This window comes from Dermochelys coriacea, chromosome 3 (genome assembly GCF_009764565.3).
Source record: "Dermochelys coriacea isolate rDerCor1 chromosome 3, rDerCor1.pri.v4, whole genome shotgun sequence".
NCBI classification, from domain to species: domain Eukaryota; kingdom Metazoa; phylum Chordata; order Testudines; family Dermochelyidae; genus Dermochelys; species Dermochelys coriacea.
This window is the reverse complement of record NC_050070.1, coordinates 56440180-56457007: the sequence shown is the minus strand read 5'-3', so window position 1 is coordinate 56457007 and position 16828 is coordinate 56440180. Positions and strand designations below refer to the sequence as shown.

The window sequence follows — 16828 nt, the reverse complement described above, 5'->3', positions numbered from 1 at the left end:
GCAGGCCGACGCCATTGTTTACATGCTAGTTTGAACATTCCCAGGAAAGCTCAGATGTGGACTGGTGTCTCCAAAGTCCATTGTTAGTTAAGTACTCCCCAATGCTCATAACTTCAGATATAAAAATGATACATGCATACAAATAGGATGAATATATTCAGTAGATCATAACCTTTGCAAAGATGTGTTACATGGCACATCTAGCATAAAGCATATTTCCATTATGTTATATTTACACTTAAGCATATTTCCATAAACATAAAGAGTGCAATGTCATAGACCCAAACTATCTGGCTGAACAAAGACTGTAAAGGGGTGACTCAATCACAGTCTAGAAGTACCCACATATAGGGAATAAATTTGATAATTGGCTCTTCAGTCTAGCAGAAAAAGATGCAACAAGAATGAAGTCTGGAAGCTGAAGCTAGACAAATTCAGACCAGAAATAAGGCACACAGTTTTAACTATGAAGGTAATTAACCATTCAAACACCTTGCCGAGGGATGTAGTAGATTTTCCTGCAGTGGCAATTTTCAAATTGATATCAGATTTCCCCTCCCCTCAAAAATATGCTATAGTTCAAACAGAAAATAGTTCAGCAAAGTCCTATGGCCTCCATTAGACATGATTACATGATCACAGTGGTCCCTTATAGCTTTATAATCTATGATCCCTGTTGCAGGGTAGAGGTATAAAATCTTAGGGGGAAGCCGGCTCTTTAGCAGGGCACCCAGCTTCCCTGTAGGGTGGCTGGGTGTATGGCCAGGACCCGTAGCAGGGAGCCCAGCTGCTGGCCCTAATGAGGGAAGGCTCATTGTGATCTGTTGAGCCTACCGGAAGCAGCTGGGTTGATAACTGGGAAAGCATATAAACCCAGGGAAGAGCTCAGGAAGGGGGCAAGCCAGGCAGGAAGATAGGAGGGTGTGGGGGCTCTGTCTCTGCTGGCTGACACAAGCCTCCAAGGCCAGAGGACCCAGCAAGGGGTCGGAGCTGGGACCAGTGTTGGGGGAATGGGGACTGTACAGCCACTGTAAATAAAAATGCGGGTGGAGCACCTGCCAGACGCATCTGAGACCCTTTCTTTGGCCAGCCCAAGCACAGGGCCCAGCGACAAGGGGAACAAAACTTGTGCCACCCTGTGACAATCTCCCAAAGACTCTCACAAGAGTCTTAAAGGCAAGGGTAAAAGTCAACTGGGCAAGGCCAAAACTAAAAAGCTGTTTCATTTAGCCTTTTGTGACTTATGTGGGGATGCTTTGTAATGAACATTGATCTGTTTCCTTAAAAGCATGTTTCATGAATAGGATTCCCGAGACTGTAGGCTGGCATGCCCACAGGAGAAGACATGTTCAGCACACTCCCCCAACTCAGTCACAAGGATAGACTGCACATCATTAAGGCCGAATGTGTCTAACTGCCAAACAATGGAATACAGCAGAGTTGCATCTTACATGGGGGTTAGGTTCTAAAAGTCATCTCGTATAGTCAAAATTATCCTTGAAATCGCCCATAAAGTACAGTATATTGTACAGGGTTGTATACACAACCATGTACAATCATGTATAAATGAATACAGTAATGTACAGTATATAATAAAGAGTACATATGCAAAATATAATTTTACAGTACTGTATTTTTAATTACAGGGGGTCGGGTCAGGGCTTGACAACGATCCAGGGGACGGAGAGCAAGTTGTAGATGAAGTGTTGGCTCTGGTTCAGCTCGAGAAGTTGATTGCATAGGCTCACCTGTTGCTGGTTGTTTTTCCTTGAAAAAACACATGCTGATTGGCAACTATCGCTGTTGTCTCTTGAGCTGCTCAAGCATTTCTTGATATGGTCTTAAACCGCCCGTAATACTATGTAAGATTTTAAGGCTTCATTCCATAGAGGGATCGTATTCAGAAATTAAATCATTCAAGTGTTTCACTGCTTGGAACTCTTCAGCAAATTTATGAAAATTCCAACTTGCTGGCTCTTCTTGTTCGTGGTCGTCATCTTCGTCAGCATTAAAAACTTGTTCCGGAAGATAGTAGTTTTCTTCTATGATTTTCTTTAATTGTTTGGGGTAGGCTTTTCCTGCCTCTTTACTGGTGAAGCTGCATCTGCCAATGATCTGCACGTTTTGGAGGTTGAAGCGGTTCCTAAAACTGTTAAGCCAATCTTGGCTGGCTTTCAATTCTTTCTCATCAGAAGGCAGTCCCTCTTCAGCGGGAGGTCTGAACAATGCATAGAGGCTAAGAGCCTTTTCTCGCAATGTGTTGCTATCGATAGGCACACATTTATGGATCATGTCTTCCAGCCATAAGTTTCATACCTTTTCAGTCTTCACTAAAGTCTTACCACTCACCTAGCTCATCACCTTAGCAGTTATTGGAACACTTCATGCAACAGCTCGACGAATTTCTCTCTCTCAAATCTTGATGGCACGGATGCTAGATTCATTGCGGCCATATTTACGTGCCACATTGGAGACCGACATACCATCTCTCAATAAGTGCAACACAGCCAGTTTTTCCTCCAGTGTTGGAACAGTTTGCTGTTTCTTTGGTTGAGGACCAGATGAAGTAGTTAGTTTGCATTTAGGGGCCATGTTGTACGAAAAATACTTATCTTTAAACATTAGAATCACACTCAGCCTGGTGAGATGCTCACACTATGAGGAGCACGCAGGAACTGAGACCGACTGAGGGAACAGCAGATTCACATCTCCCATCTTACGCTCACATGCTCATTGAGTGGAATGATGGGCAGAATCGCCCGCACTATTTACAGGTTTCTTTTTTTTTTTTTTTTTTTTTGCCAAGCACATAGTTGAATTCGCCTAAGTTAAATGCACGTATGATGCGACTCACCTGTACTTGTAAAAAGCATGGTTAGTAGATCGGGGAAAAAACAGAAGAAGAATCAACCTCAAGGCCTTGTAACAAAGCCCATTTAGCAACAGGGCTTTTCAAGAAAAACATTTTTCTGTTTTGGGGGAAACTAACCAAGGGACACTCTCTGGAAGACAGAGACCAGACCTGGATCCCAAGAGCATCTTGGCCTCCTAAAAGGAAGTTGGCTTGGTTCTTTTCCTGTAACTCAAGGTAGAAGCTTGTAGTGAAGCATAAAATCTAGGATTAGATTACATATGCATGAAGGCTGTTTTGAAATCTAATACTTTGTACAATTTGCTAACAAAATATACTTGTTTTAAGGTGGCTGGTGATCACAAGCTCCTACAGGGGAAGAGAGATGCATGCATCTAGTTAGACGTGCACAGTATTAAGCAGCTGGCATAAACAGGATGTTGTACCCAGATCCAGGAGTAAGAGTGAGAGTATTACAAAATCCCACACCAAGACAGGCAAGGAAGAGCAGGAGGCCTAACACCAGATAAGCCAATTACCAGTATTGTACATTAATATCGAGGTGAGGCTTCCAGAGTAGTCGTCTTCATTGAAAAATAAAAGATAGGTCTGTTTTCTGTGATTAAAGTATCATTGTGGAATCTGAGCTATACCTAGTAGTATCCCAAGTGAACCCTAGGCAGACTCACCAAAACCAAGTTGAAAAAAGGAAGCAATTTAGACCATAGCCCTTAATACTTTGCACACAAAGGACTAGAGACATCAATTCTGCCATGTCAAATAGAACATTGCCAAGATCACTGGCCTAGAAGATATGCTCCACAGAAACAGACTATCAAGCTGTGTAAGAAGAAAGGGCCCTTACATCCAGAGACTCAATTCCCTAAATGTAGATACACAGCAAAGTGGCAAATCTCTCTTTTTTGTACCCTGAACAGCACAAAACTGAGATATTTGTAGAAACCCTGAGATAGGTGCTAACAAAATTTTCCATGGGTCAGATTACCAAAGGAAGCTACCCTCTCAGCAAAAGAGATGACCACCAAAGAGGTCACCTTGATTAAAAGCTGAGAAGCGTATCCAGCCCATGCACTGGATACAGAAAGAGTAATTTTTTTCCAAATTATTTTTTGGTAAAAAGATTTAAACTCCAAAACCAGTGCAACAAGGAATAATCTAAATTTGACCTTTTTCTCTTGGATCTTGTCTAGCCTGATAAGAGACTGCCTTGTTTATGCATTGGAGGAATGCCCAACTTAAGGGAGAACTAATATTTGGGTTTTCCCAAGATTCCCAAGCAATCCCATTAATGTCCTTATAGAAAGGGAAACAGTACTATTTGCTAGACTTGAACTGCCTTTTTCACGAAGTGTTCACTGGACAAATCCAGATAAGGGACAACACTTCCCACAAGTCCAAGAGATTCCTAGGGCAATGGCTCACCCTCAGTACTTTCTAGAAGCTGGGGTGCCAGATAGGAAATCTCTCTCCCCATTGGAACATTCTGGATCTGTGTGGAGCTAAATATTGAATGCGCTCCTATGGAGCGTGTCCAGTCTGCTCATTCAATAAGTTTATGTTGTAGAGATTTTGTTCAAACATGAAATTCTACAGAATTTAGAGTCATCCATACATTTTTGAAGATTAGAACAATTAAGATATTGTCTTAACTAGCATTATGGTAAGCAAGACAAGTTTAAGGATATACTGCTCAAACATGTTTTGCCCAGCTGATTAGACACAGAGTAGAGAGATAACAGGCCTTGTTTGTGGGTTTTTTTTGTTTTTTTTTGTTTTTTTTTATATACACACAAAGTAGACAGGAATCTCACAGCAACCTCTCTTGATCCAGGACCGAAAGATCGAGTGTTTGGCAGAAGCAAAGTCAATACAATGTATAATAATCTATAAAGATGAACTGGAGAGTGATCCATATCTAAAGAGCAGTTAAGAAAATGAGCCTTAGATTTCGGTTTGAAAGCTATACTATGTTACAGTAGCATCTAGTCATGATCCAGTCAAACTAGACTCTGATGAACATACTGATCTTTCTGGACCAGAGACTATACCTTGTTAACTTAAGGCTTAGAAAACTTGACCTATGAGGACAGGATTAAAGAATTGTGCATGATTAGTTTAGAGAAGTTGTAGAGGAACATCATCAGTCTTCAAAAATTGAAAATGTGTTTCTGAAGAGCTCAGTGATCAACTGTTCTCTGTGTCTTGTCTATTGAGGGTAGCATTTAATGTAGCAAAGGAGTTTTAAGTTAGATATCAGGAAAAAGCTAACTAGAAGGATGGTTAAGCATTGGAATAAGCTACCTAGGGAGGTTGTGGAATCTCCATTGTTGGAGGTTTATAAGAATGGGTTAGATAAACATGGATGGTCTAGGTATACTTTGTCCTGCCTCACTACAGAGAATGGACTAGATGGATCTCCTGAGGTCCCTTCCAGCCCTACATTTCTCTGATTCTATACAATTGAGCTTCTGAACGTCTGGACCAAAGGCCTCTGTCAGGGCTCCCTCCCCACTCAACTCTGGGGTATAGATGTGGGGACCCGCATGAAAGACTCCCTGAGCTTATTTTTACCAGCTTAGATTAAAAACTTCCCCAAGTCACAAATCCTTTTTGTCCTTGAACAGTATTGCTGCCACCACCAAGTGATTTAGACAAAGATTCAGGAAAAGGGTCACAGAGTCCCTTGTTCCCCAAAATATTCCCTCAAGCCCCTTCACCCCCTTTCCTGGGGAGGCTTAAGAATAATGTGAGTACTGACCAGACCCTTTGTCTCTAGGACACTGAAAAAATCAATCAGGTTCTTAAAGAATTTTATTTAAAGTAAAAGAAACACCTGCAAAAATCAGGATGGAAGGTAACTTTACAGGGTAATAAAAATATTTACAACACAGATGATTCCCCTCTAGGCTCAGCTTTAAAGTTACAAAAAACAGGAATAAAACTCCTTCTCAGCATAGGGAAAATTCACAAGTTAAAACAAAAGGTAATCTAATGCATTTCCTTGCCCTTACTTACAATTTTTGTAATCTTAGATGCTCATTTCAGGTATATTTTCAGGAGATGTTTTTCCTGCCTAGTCTCTCTCTCCGTCCAGAGAGTGAACAACAAAGAGCACAAACAACCCCCCCCCCAGATGTGAAAATATCTTTTCCTTTTTGGTCAGGTGCCAACCAGGTTATTTGAGCTTCTTAACCCCTTACAGGTAATGATTCAGTACAGCTCTTCAGGAGGGATTTTGTGCTATCCTTAGCTGTATGTTAATCACAGCCTCTAATCATGCAATTCTAATGGCTTAGAAACTCAAGTTACAGACAATAGTTTTCTAACAAAGTATTATATACAACTCTACAGCCCATAGGGCTAGCTTTAGCATTTTATTTAGACACCTACAGGCCTATCCTGTAAGGAATTAGCTTAAGCGGTTAGCATAAGGCTTTGAGACCTGTAAGCCTTACCATAGGTGGCCAAACAGTCACCCTGAGTTTTGGCAAACTGGGAACACATGCTTAGGGCGGAGTTTGTACAAAATGAAACCAGGTAACCACAGGAACACTGAACAAATACTAGGCTTGGATATTTTTATGATAGAAACATTGGCAGACGTTTATCCACAAACTTGCCTTGGCAATGAATGATAAGTTGAAATCATAAATACAACCTATAAATTAAGGGCTTCCCAACATTATTAGGGTGAGGAAGCTAAATATGGACAAAAGAGACTGGGCATTTGTGTGAATATTTATAGCAACTATAAGGACCTACATAGGCCAGACTACCATGCAAGGGGAGATATGGACCATTAGACCATTTGCCATAACAGGGAGAAGGTAGGATCTTCATGGATGGCCACTTGTCTCTTACCGCCAGAGCCCCAAGAAAGGGTTTGAGAATATATAGGGAATGGTACAAGATATTAGGTTAACTTTATATTTCTGCTACCTTTTTAGGTGGTTTGGAGTATTTGCAGCTATTCTAGTGGTGCTAATAAAACTGTTTAAAGTTTTGCTTTGTCCTCAGTGCGAGTGGTGTCATTGTGTACTACAGGGTTCCCAACTACACACAACTTGAGAACCTGAATTCTGTTGTGCCTGATTCTGGGAATAGAACCCTGCAATTCCCAGCTCCTTAAATCAGTAATTAATTGGAAATCAATATAGAAATCAGTAGCCACTCAAAGAATAGGGCAACTAAAAAATATTCTGTATTAGACCTTTAAAATTGAAGATGACTAACTGCAGTGCAAAGTGACTGCTCAGGTGCAAGTCATAACCAGATTACATTCTTTATGTGCAAAAATAACACCGTTCAACTGCAAAATTAATGAGCAAAAGCTACATTAAAAACATTAAAGGTTGCAAAATCAAAAACTGAAAAAATTAGGAAATGCTGAATTAAACTTGCTTGTGCAACCTTAATTCAGCCCATTTGTGCATACGCATTATAGCGTAATCTTTAGTTACATATTGACACGCTATTTTTCAGCGGGACTCTTGCCTCATTCAGTGCACAGAATGGACCTGCGCTGGGCAAAAGAAATCCTAAAAATGGAAAAGGTCCATTCGTTATTAGATGGCGATTGCATAAAATGTCAATGAATCAAATTCAACATGGTCAATAAATATTTGTTCTGTATTTGGAAATAATGTGTATGACATTCATAATTAAATACTTTTTATTCTAACCAACTAAGAAGGATATAAAATACCACGTATAAATTTAAAATATCTTTCAATCAGAAGCGGATAAGCATTTTAGAACATAGGTCTAAAAGAGCTAGCAGAGCAACTCCACATCACTGCCGTTGGTTTTTAATAGGTTTTGCAAATCTGGTGCAATTCCAGAAGACTGGTACAACATTAGTAGCTATAAAGCTATCCTTGTTCATCTATGACATTGTATACTCTATAAACTATAGTCTTTAGCATCTCAGAAGACATCCTGTTGGCAAAAGGAATTCCCTGTGAAATGCAGGCTCTCTCATTCAAAATGTATATGAAATGATGTTCAGACCATGTGGCAAACCCTATTGAAACAAGTTTGATATCCCATTCATATCCTCAGGCATTTCTAGAGACAGTCATGACATTACTCTGGCCCTTAAAAAAAAAAAAAAAAAAAAAGATGTTACTCACTGAATAGAAGCGACTAAGATCTCCAAGATAGGAACTATCTAAATTACATACATGCTAAAATAAGGGGACAGAGAATAAACAAGGACAACACTAATATGATCAGCTTAAAGATGTACATGAGTTGGTGATGGCAGCAAATATTTGCCATTAAAAGGACTTTTAAAATTAACTTGGGCAACTTGTGTACAAACTAAGCTGTTTGAAAATGTTAATGGTTGCAAAGATAAGCCCTGAAAACCAGAAATGTACGTCAACCAATACAGTGATGTCTTCCAAGGTCTGCAGACTGACAGCTGTGGTAACTGCTGCTGTTCAGGGCTTATCCAAGCTACCACAGGAGTGGAAAAAAAATAAGTAGTTTTTACTGCTGCTATTCTGAACGCTATCAGTTGCGATAAAGAATGGCAAGAATCATTTCAAGACTCAGGTACATTTCACATCTGCTGATTCTTAGGAAAGCATGAAAAGTATTTAAGACCCAAGAGCCTATGGCCCTCCTAAAAGTAGTTTTTGGTCAGTTTAGAAGACATGGTCCTGATAACTTAGGGGAAAGGAATAACTCAGTGGTTTGAGCATTGGCCTGCTAAACCCAGAGTTGAGAGCTCAATCCTTGAGGGGGCCATTTAGGGATGGGGGCAAAAATTGGGGATTGATCCTGCTTTGAGCAGGGGGGTGGACGAGATGACCTCCTGCGGGCCCTTCCAACCCTGATATTCTATGAAAACCATCACAATGCCATGTCCCATGTGCTGGGGCGAATATCACAATAATAGTCCTAGATATCCTACAGAACACTGTAGAATTCCTACTATTCAGCCACAGAAGATTAGATCTAAATAATCACATCAGGTACATGGAAACACCACCAGGTCATGATTAATGCAAGGAATCATAGGTCATGCATCAGCAAAGACTGAGAAGCCAATTTAGGGTGTGAAGAGTTTTAGATTCATCCTACACTGCAAGCAACTTCTGTGATCAGAGGCTATTTACTTAAGCAAAAGTGATATGATGCTGTCTTTACACATGCTCTTAAACTATTTAGTCTTCTTGTGGACAGGAGAAACTAGTAGCGAATCCAGTGTTGCTAGGTATAAAAATCCCTCAAAACCCTTTCGGAGAACTTGATACTTTTTTCCCCCCCATTATTTTAGCAGTGACAAGTTGAATTTACATCTGGATATACATATCCCAACTACAAGAGAAACCACTATGAATTGAATTCTTGCCAGAGAATTCATTCAGAATATAAAAAGAGGGGGAACGTGATACCAGACATCATGACCTACTTGAAAGTTAAGAAGCACCTCCTGTCTGTAAGTACCTATATGAGAAGAAAATTTCTGATATTACGGGGCATAAAAAAAACTAAATTATATGACAAAAACATAAAAATCCACATTTTTCTGCAATTGAAATGAAATGCTGAACTTTAATTTCCCTAGCCACAATATATATAGATATCAGTTGAACACAAAGTTTTACCGATATACAGTAGAACTCCATTTATCAGAGACCCCATTATCCAGCTCTCCATATTAACCCAACCTAGGGTGACCAGATAGCAAGGGTGAAAAATCAGGACGGGGGGGAGGAGAGGGGAAATAGGCACCTATATAAGACAAAGCCCCAAATATCGGGATTGTCCCTATAAAATCAGGACATCTGGTCAGTCTAACCAAACCACCAGCCATGCAGGGCTGACGTCACCGTACCCCCATCTTGAAATAAGGGATAGAAAGCTCTTTGCCAATTCTCCCGATTATCCAATCTAGCCCTGGTCCCAATCAGATCAGATTAACGGGGTTCCACTGGGATGGGGCCATTGGAAGGATTAGAGGAAGCGAGTACATTAGAAAGTTCTGCATCTGTGACTGGAAGAAGAGAGTTGTAGGAGGGAAGGGAAAGGAAGAGAAGGCAAGCCAAGCCAAGGGGGAAAAGATAATCTTGTATTTTATCAATTTTCTCTTGGAAGAAATCTGCAGGCTTCGGTGCACAAAGAGAGAGAGAGCACGCGCACGCCCAAGGTGGTGATACGGTAACCAGGATTGCAAGCATAGAATTCATTTAACTTGAGACCCAGAGCCGTTTAGCTCTGATGACAGCAGAACTGAAACAGGAGAGAATAAATTTGTAGTGGAGAATGTCAGCCTGGTCATGGGATTTCTGCGAGAGACACCGTGCACTGCAAGAGCAGAAGAGGAGGAAACAGATATTAAGGGTACATCAGGGCTGCAGGTTGGCAGGATGGACCTTGCAATGGAAGACGGGCACCAAAGAGTCAAAGGGGGTGAGGGGAGAGGGGAAGGAGAAAGAGAAAAGTATGGACAGAATCAACAGCCCTATTAATGGAAGAGAAGAGAGAGAGACGAGAACAGATGAGAAGTCATGGACTTAAAGACTAAGTGAGAGGATATGGTGGTGGTGGTATGATAGGCAACTGAAAGAAGATGATTATCGAAGAGGAGGAACTCAGCAGAGATTAAAGAGAGCAGTGCTTGAAGACCGAGTCAAAGTACAAAGGTATAAGATTTCAAGTAATCAAATTCCAGAGCTCTAAGAAATCTACATTGTGTTGGTTATGAGACAAATTTACTAAACTTTGTAAATTAAAGACTCATTTAGGTGCTAAGCATTAAAATCCACAAGTGTGAAGAAGACAGTGAATACTAACAAGCACAACATGGAGTTGGGTTGTACCCTCAAGGTGCAGCTTGAGATCTGTTGGAACTTCTGTGCCCCCCTAACAATTTAGCTCGGTTGTTCTCTCTCACACTGCTCTGATGAGACCTAGCCAGCCTCTGTTATCACCCAAAATGGCAGCAGATGGCGCCACACACCCAACCAAGTCACCCGAGTGCTTTACCTAAGCTACTCATGGACCAACAATAAAGGTACTGGCCAATTTCCCAGCTCCCCAGCCTGCTGCTACTGGAGTATAAACCCAGTATTATACCACTGCACAGGGGTCTGTACAGTGCAAGTTCATTAAGTAGTCCCCTTTCTCCCTCAATGCGGGGGGATATGCACAAACCTTTGTTAACAAAGCTAAGATTCCTTAACACTTCACTCAACAACACTGGTTAAGATAAAACACAAAACAAGTTTATTAACTACAGAAGAGGAGATTAAGTGATTAGAAGTGATAGCAAACAAAAAATTCAATCTAAGTCTCATACAAACTGGATAGGATATGAATCAGCAATTTCTCACTCTGATGGCAGAAGCAGATTTTAGCCTCCTTACACAGGGTGGGCTTTCTTCTTACCCACTGGGACCCCCTCTGCCCCAGTTCAGTCTTTGTTTCTCCAGTGTTTCCAAGTGTTGTCTTGTAGGGGAGCGAGTCCTAGTCATGAGGTCACTTCCCCCTTATATAGTTTTTCCATATGGTGGGAACCCCTTTCTTCCAAGCCAGGTTCCCAACCCAGTTTGTGGAAAAGTTCAGGTACCAAAATGGTGTTCAGTATCCTGTGACCTGGTCAGATGCCTTTGCATGTCTTGCTGAGTCATAGCAGCCATTATCCATAGGCTGCCTAGGAGTCCCCAGGGAAGGATAAGGTCTTCTATAGTCCATTGTCTTTGTTGATGGGCCATTAGCACTGTCTAGCTTCTTCACTGTTATACTTGAAAGGCTAATTGTGGGTGTCTTCAACTTTATAACATCTTTCAGTAACACGTACATAGCAAAACTTCATATATGTCAGCGTATACAATCCAATGAGATATTAATGTTTAGCCGATCAAAACCTTTAGAATGACACCTTGCAAAGCATACTTCCTACAAAACACATTATAATTACATCACCATGGTAAATATGGAGTGCAGAATGTCACAAACATACAACAATTCTTCTGAAAAAAAAATGTAAGAAGAAAAGCTACCCACGTGGCTTTACGAGGGACTGATCAAAGGCCTGAGGCCAGAAAAAAAAAAATGTATTGGAAATGGAAGTGGAAGGACAATAGCCAGAAAATCGTCATAGCTTGCTGAAAAGAGATAACATTGCCGACAGAACACTAGCAAGTATACAACAATCGTGCATTGGAAAGGAAAACTAGAGAACTTAGCTTTTATGGAAACACAGAACTAGTGATGGAAAAGACCTATTTCCTGTAAGATTGGAGTTTTTGTGCTATGTGCTGTATAATTTAATGTGATACTTGTCTAGAAAAGCTTAAATAATGCAGAGTTTGGTGTGTGCTAAGTATTTCTCCTTTTCTCTCCACCCCATGGCTAATCCACAAAAAGATACAAGTCTGATAGAGCTCCTGGCTAATGAAATTAGTCCTCTAGCTCAAACTGTAAAGTCTCATGCTTCATCTTAGCAGATGCCCAGTTCAGAGTCACAACGGAGCAGTTGATTATTGAGCTAATACAAACAACTAGTATCACACTTGTTCAAACAAGGTAAAGACCAAAATTATTTTATGCCTTTTATTATATTACCCACTATATAAATATTTTTTAATTTTTAAAAATATGATACAAGATTCAGAGTAAAGGAAACAAAGTACGCAGTCTGTCACTTTTGGACAAAATAATTTCCCTGTTTTAAGCCTGACCATGCTCTAATAAACCTTAGATTTCACTCATCACATCATTCAAATCAATACTGCTAAATATTTTGTTAATGAAGATGAGTCTTATACACATTAGATCTTAAATATTCAACATTTAGGCAATTAAGTTATTACTTTTTAAAAAACATATCACCTTATTCTAGTGTTGCAACATTCACACCTCAAGTAACAGTGTCTCTACCGGATGTTAAAGAGGTTAAACTCTTGTTAAAGCTTCTTGATGCTGTGCACTGACCAACTACCAACCCACTGAAACAGGATTCACTTCTCTCCATTAGAAAGCAAGGGCAATAGTTTTCAGAGTAGCAGCCGTGTTAGTCTGTATTTGCAAAAAGAAAAGGAGTACTTGTGGCACCTTAGAGACTAACAAATTTATTTGAGCATAAGCTTTCGTGAGCATCCGATGCATCCGATGAAGTGAGCTGTAGCTCACGAAAGCTTATGCTCTAATAAATTTGTTAGTCTCTAAGGTGCCACAAGTACTCCTTTTCTTTTTAAGGGCAATAGTGAAACTTCAAGAAAGGTCTAGGTCAGAGTCGGCAAAAAAAGCCCCAAGGGGCGTGCTCCTGCCTGTGGAATAATCGAACTACATCCCACGTGGGTAGGGAAACAAAAATTAGTTTACAATTAAACGAAAAGATGATCGATTTGCATCAACCGTCCAACCGGTTTTTGCTGTAACAGTTCAAATCCCAGCTCTTTGCCTCACTGCAGCTTACTCACAGGAAGCAATTTGGGCCCAGTGTGCTCGTAGGCCCATACCCCGCAAGAACTTCAACTCGGCCATTAGCACGGGCCGCGATTGGCCGGCTGTCCCGCAAACCGGGAGCCCCGCGAGTGTTTCCAGCGCTCACAGGCACGCGGCACACAGCGCTCGCGGTAACCACCTAGCACCGACCTCACCCTACACACCCCACTTCGGCCAGCCCGGCCCGCCCACAGCAAAGCCCGCTCGCCGTCCCGGACTCCGCCGTCGGGCCCGGGGAAGTGGCCGATAAACCGGACCTGCCCCACACGCCGCGTCCCAAGAAGTCCGCTGCCCCAGGGGCTGCTCAGTTCTAGCGGCCGCCGGCGCAGCAGACAGCTCCCATTCTGCTGCCTTCCGCCGCGGGGAACCACCCCTGCCCACGCCCACCCGGACCCGGCCCCGGCCCCTCGCGCCACCGACCGCGGGCCCCATCGCCCCGGAGCCCGCGGCCCCGCCCGGGCACTGCCACCACCCTCGGCCCCTCCCCGCCCGGCCGTACCCTTGGCCTCGCAGTCGGCGCAGTACTTGTTGTCCTCCTCCCGCAGCAGCTTGGCCAGGATGGCCTGGTGCTGCTCGTTCTGCTTCTGCGCCTTCTCCCGGCACGAGCGGGTCGACATGGCGGCGGCTCCCTACGCGCTGGCACAGCGAGGGCCGGCTCCGCTCCAACCCTCACGCAACCCCGGGCACCGGCAGCCGGCTGCGGGGAGACTTCCACGACCGGAACTACTTGCAGCTACCCCCGCCTTCAATCCTCCCTAGCCGCCTCACGCGGCCAACAGCGCATAAGAAAATAGTCCCCGCTTTGGAACAATATAGTCCAGGAGCTCCTGCACCATGAGATTGCCTGGTGGCCTTGCCGCGCCGCTCGCAGCCTCTCCGATTTAACTGAGATCAAAAAGATCCTCCAGTGTGTTTAAATTAGAGGTGGAGGGCAAACCATCGCACGTATCCATCCGCCCACAGGTGAACGCCTAAGCGAGATCCGGGCGCACCTCAGTGACGGCTGGGGCGGGGCCTGGCTCGAGCCTCTTCCGCGGAGTGTGCCTGGAGCCGGCTACCTGCAGCGACAGCCGCAGCGGCGAGGGGCGGGGCGGGGCTGAGGGGGCGGAGCCTCATGCTCTGCCGCACGCCTTGTTGACTCCAAGGGGGGGGTCTCCCAGACGGGTGCATTTCAAAGCTTCCGATTCCCGAGCAGTATTAGTTTGGCATAACCGTAGACGTTTAGAGGAGGCACAGTCTTAGCAACCATTCAAAATGCATTGGTTAGACCCCAAACAGCAGGAGATTGGCTTGAAAATCACGAGGCTTTAGACAAGCAAACAGATTGTGATCTCCTTACTCAGGTCTTCAAGATTTTTCACGACTATGAGGGCTAGAAGCGTTTTTAAATAAAAGCTGAGAGTTTCATGTCTCGTGTGTCTTTTAAAAATAGAGTGTCAAGAAAATCATCAAATGCCATGACTTGGTGGCTCATGTGCTCCCTTCATCTCCTGCCATCTTCACCTTTGTCATTCCTTTCACACCACCCCTATGCCTCCCAACTGCAGGGGCAGCTATAGGTTATGTGTATCACCACTGCCAATGAAAGAATGGGACCCCCGAGGCACAAGGGTGGGAGAATTTGGTATTCAGTTTCCCTCTCCTTCCACCCTACTGCTATAAAATAGGACTGGACAGATTTGGGAGTTGCCATATCGGCATATCATGTCTGCAAGCGCCTGCAACATGCCTGGTAAAAACATGATCTGATTATTAAGACCTAGGCCTCAGGACACCTGAATGTTTCCAACCCTGTTTTTGACACTGGCTTGCTGTGACCTTAAACATGCACTAAAGCACATAGCTAGAATTTGTTGACGGACTTTGGGAAAGCCTCTTATCTTCTATGAACATCAGTTTTCCTTTCTTTAAAATGGACATAATTATACTTACCTACCTAGCAGTGCTCTCAGATATACAGACCATTTATTTAAAAAGCATTATATAAGCACAAAATATTATTTAAATTGTATACATTGGGAAAGTGAGACAGAACAGTTAAGCATATTGTCTTGAAGGCATTGAGACCCAGTGCATTAGCCATTGGTTTAACAATCAAGAATCTTGGTTTAATTCCAGATTCTAATGCCTACTTATCCAACCTTGGGCAATTAACTTAGGACCTGGTTGAATTTCAGAGGTGTCAAGTTCCCCACTCAGACTGAAGTCAAGGAAATCTCTGTGTGCTCAGAAACTCTGAAAATGAGGGTCTTATTTCTAAGAGCCTGTCTTGCCATCAGTAAAACAGTACTGATTTATCTACCCATCTCACAGTGGGGCTGAGAGGAAAATTTAGTTAATATTTGAATAGCACTTTGAAAATAGAATGCTATATATATACTATTAGGTTCTCCCTGCAGCTTAGAGAAGGACATGGAAGTACAAACGTCACTCCCTGTATCCTAGCTCTGCTGTCTTTTTTTCAGAGCCCAGAGAAGGACAGGATATTATCAGAATAAACTATGCTTTGCAGAATTACTTTGATTTTTTGACACAACCAACAGGTTTGAAATAATTTAGCCAGAGGTACAAATCCACAGAGAGATGGCTCAGGACCTTTATCTTCAAGACACAGAAAATGACTTCCAGGTAGCTTACTGCATACATTTTTCAGCCAATATCTTAAAAACTGAAGCTCTGTGTATAGATCAGGGGTGGGCAAACTTTTTGGCCCAAGGTCCACATTGGGGTTGCGAAACTGTATGGAGAGCTAGGTAGGGAAGGCTGTGCCTCCACAAACAGCCTGGCCCCCAGCCCCCTATCTGCCCCCTCCCACTTCCCGCCCCCTGACTGCCCCCCTTAAGACTCCCAACCCATCCAATCCCTCTTGCTCCTTGTCCCCTGACTGCTCCCTCCCAGGACACCCTCACACACACCCTGATAGGCCCCCTGGGACTCCTACACCTATCCAACCTCCCCTTCCCCCCACACACACACATACTCCCTGACCCCTGACTGCCTCGACCCGTATCCACACCCAGCACCTAATAGTCCCCCAGGACTTCCACACCTTTCCAATCCCCCCTGTTCCCCATCCCCTGACCGCCCCACCCCAGAACCTCCGCCCCATCCAACCTCCCGCCCCCGCTCCCTGTCCCCTGACTGCCCCCTGGGATCCCTGCTCCTTACGATGCTGCTCAGAGCAGCAGGAGTTCACTGCCGTGCTGCCCGGTAAGAGCAGCAGGCCAGAGCACTGGTGGTGCAACAAGGCTGCAGGGGAGGGGGGAGAGCAGGGTAGGGGCCTGACTAGCCTCCCTGGCCTAGAGCTCAGGGACTGGGCAGGATGGGCCCACAGGCCGGATGTGGCCCGCGGGCCGTAGTTTGCTCTGATATAGATATTAAAGAGACCAAAGTGCATTTGGTAAGTGCAAATGTTTGCTGCAGTCATGCAAAATCTCTTCTCCCCACCTGTCAGTGGCTGCTATCCTTCGCACCACAAGCCATTACAGTGATGCT

The 16828-nt window shown here is 43.4% G+C and overlaps 1 protein-coding gene across 2 annotated transcripts in view; it reads right to left on the bottom strand.

Moving 5' to 3' along the window:
- SMAP1 (small ArfGAP 1) overlaps positions 1–14434 on the bottom strand; it is a 225809-nt gene extending 211375 nt beyond the window's left edge. Inside the window, exon 1 of one of the 2 annotated variants that reach the window (XM_038397189.2) lies at positions 13833–14434. In XM_038397189.2, coding sequence (XP_038253117.1) covers positions 13833–13950 — 118 coding nt within the window. In that variant the 5' untranslated portion in view covers positions 13951–14434. The remainder of the gene's footprint in view (positions 1–13832) is intronic. The other variant, XM_038397191.2, reaches the window with a different exon arrangement.
- Between the last annotated feature and the right edge of the window lie 2394 nt (positions 14435–16828).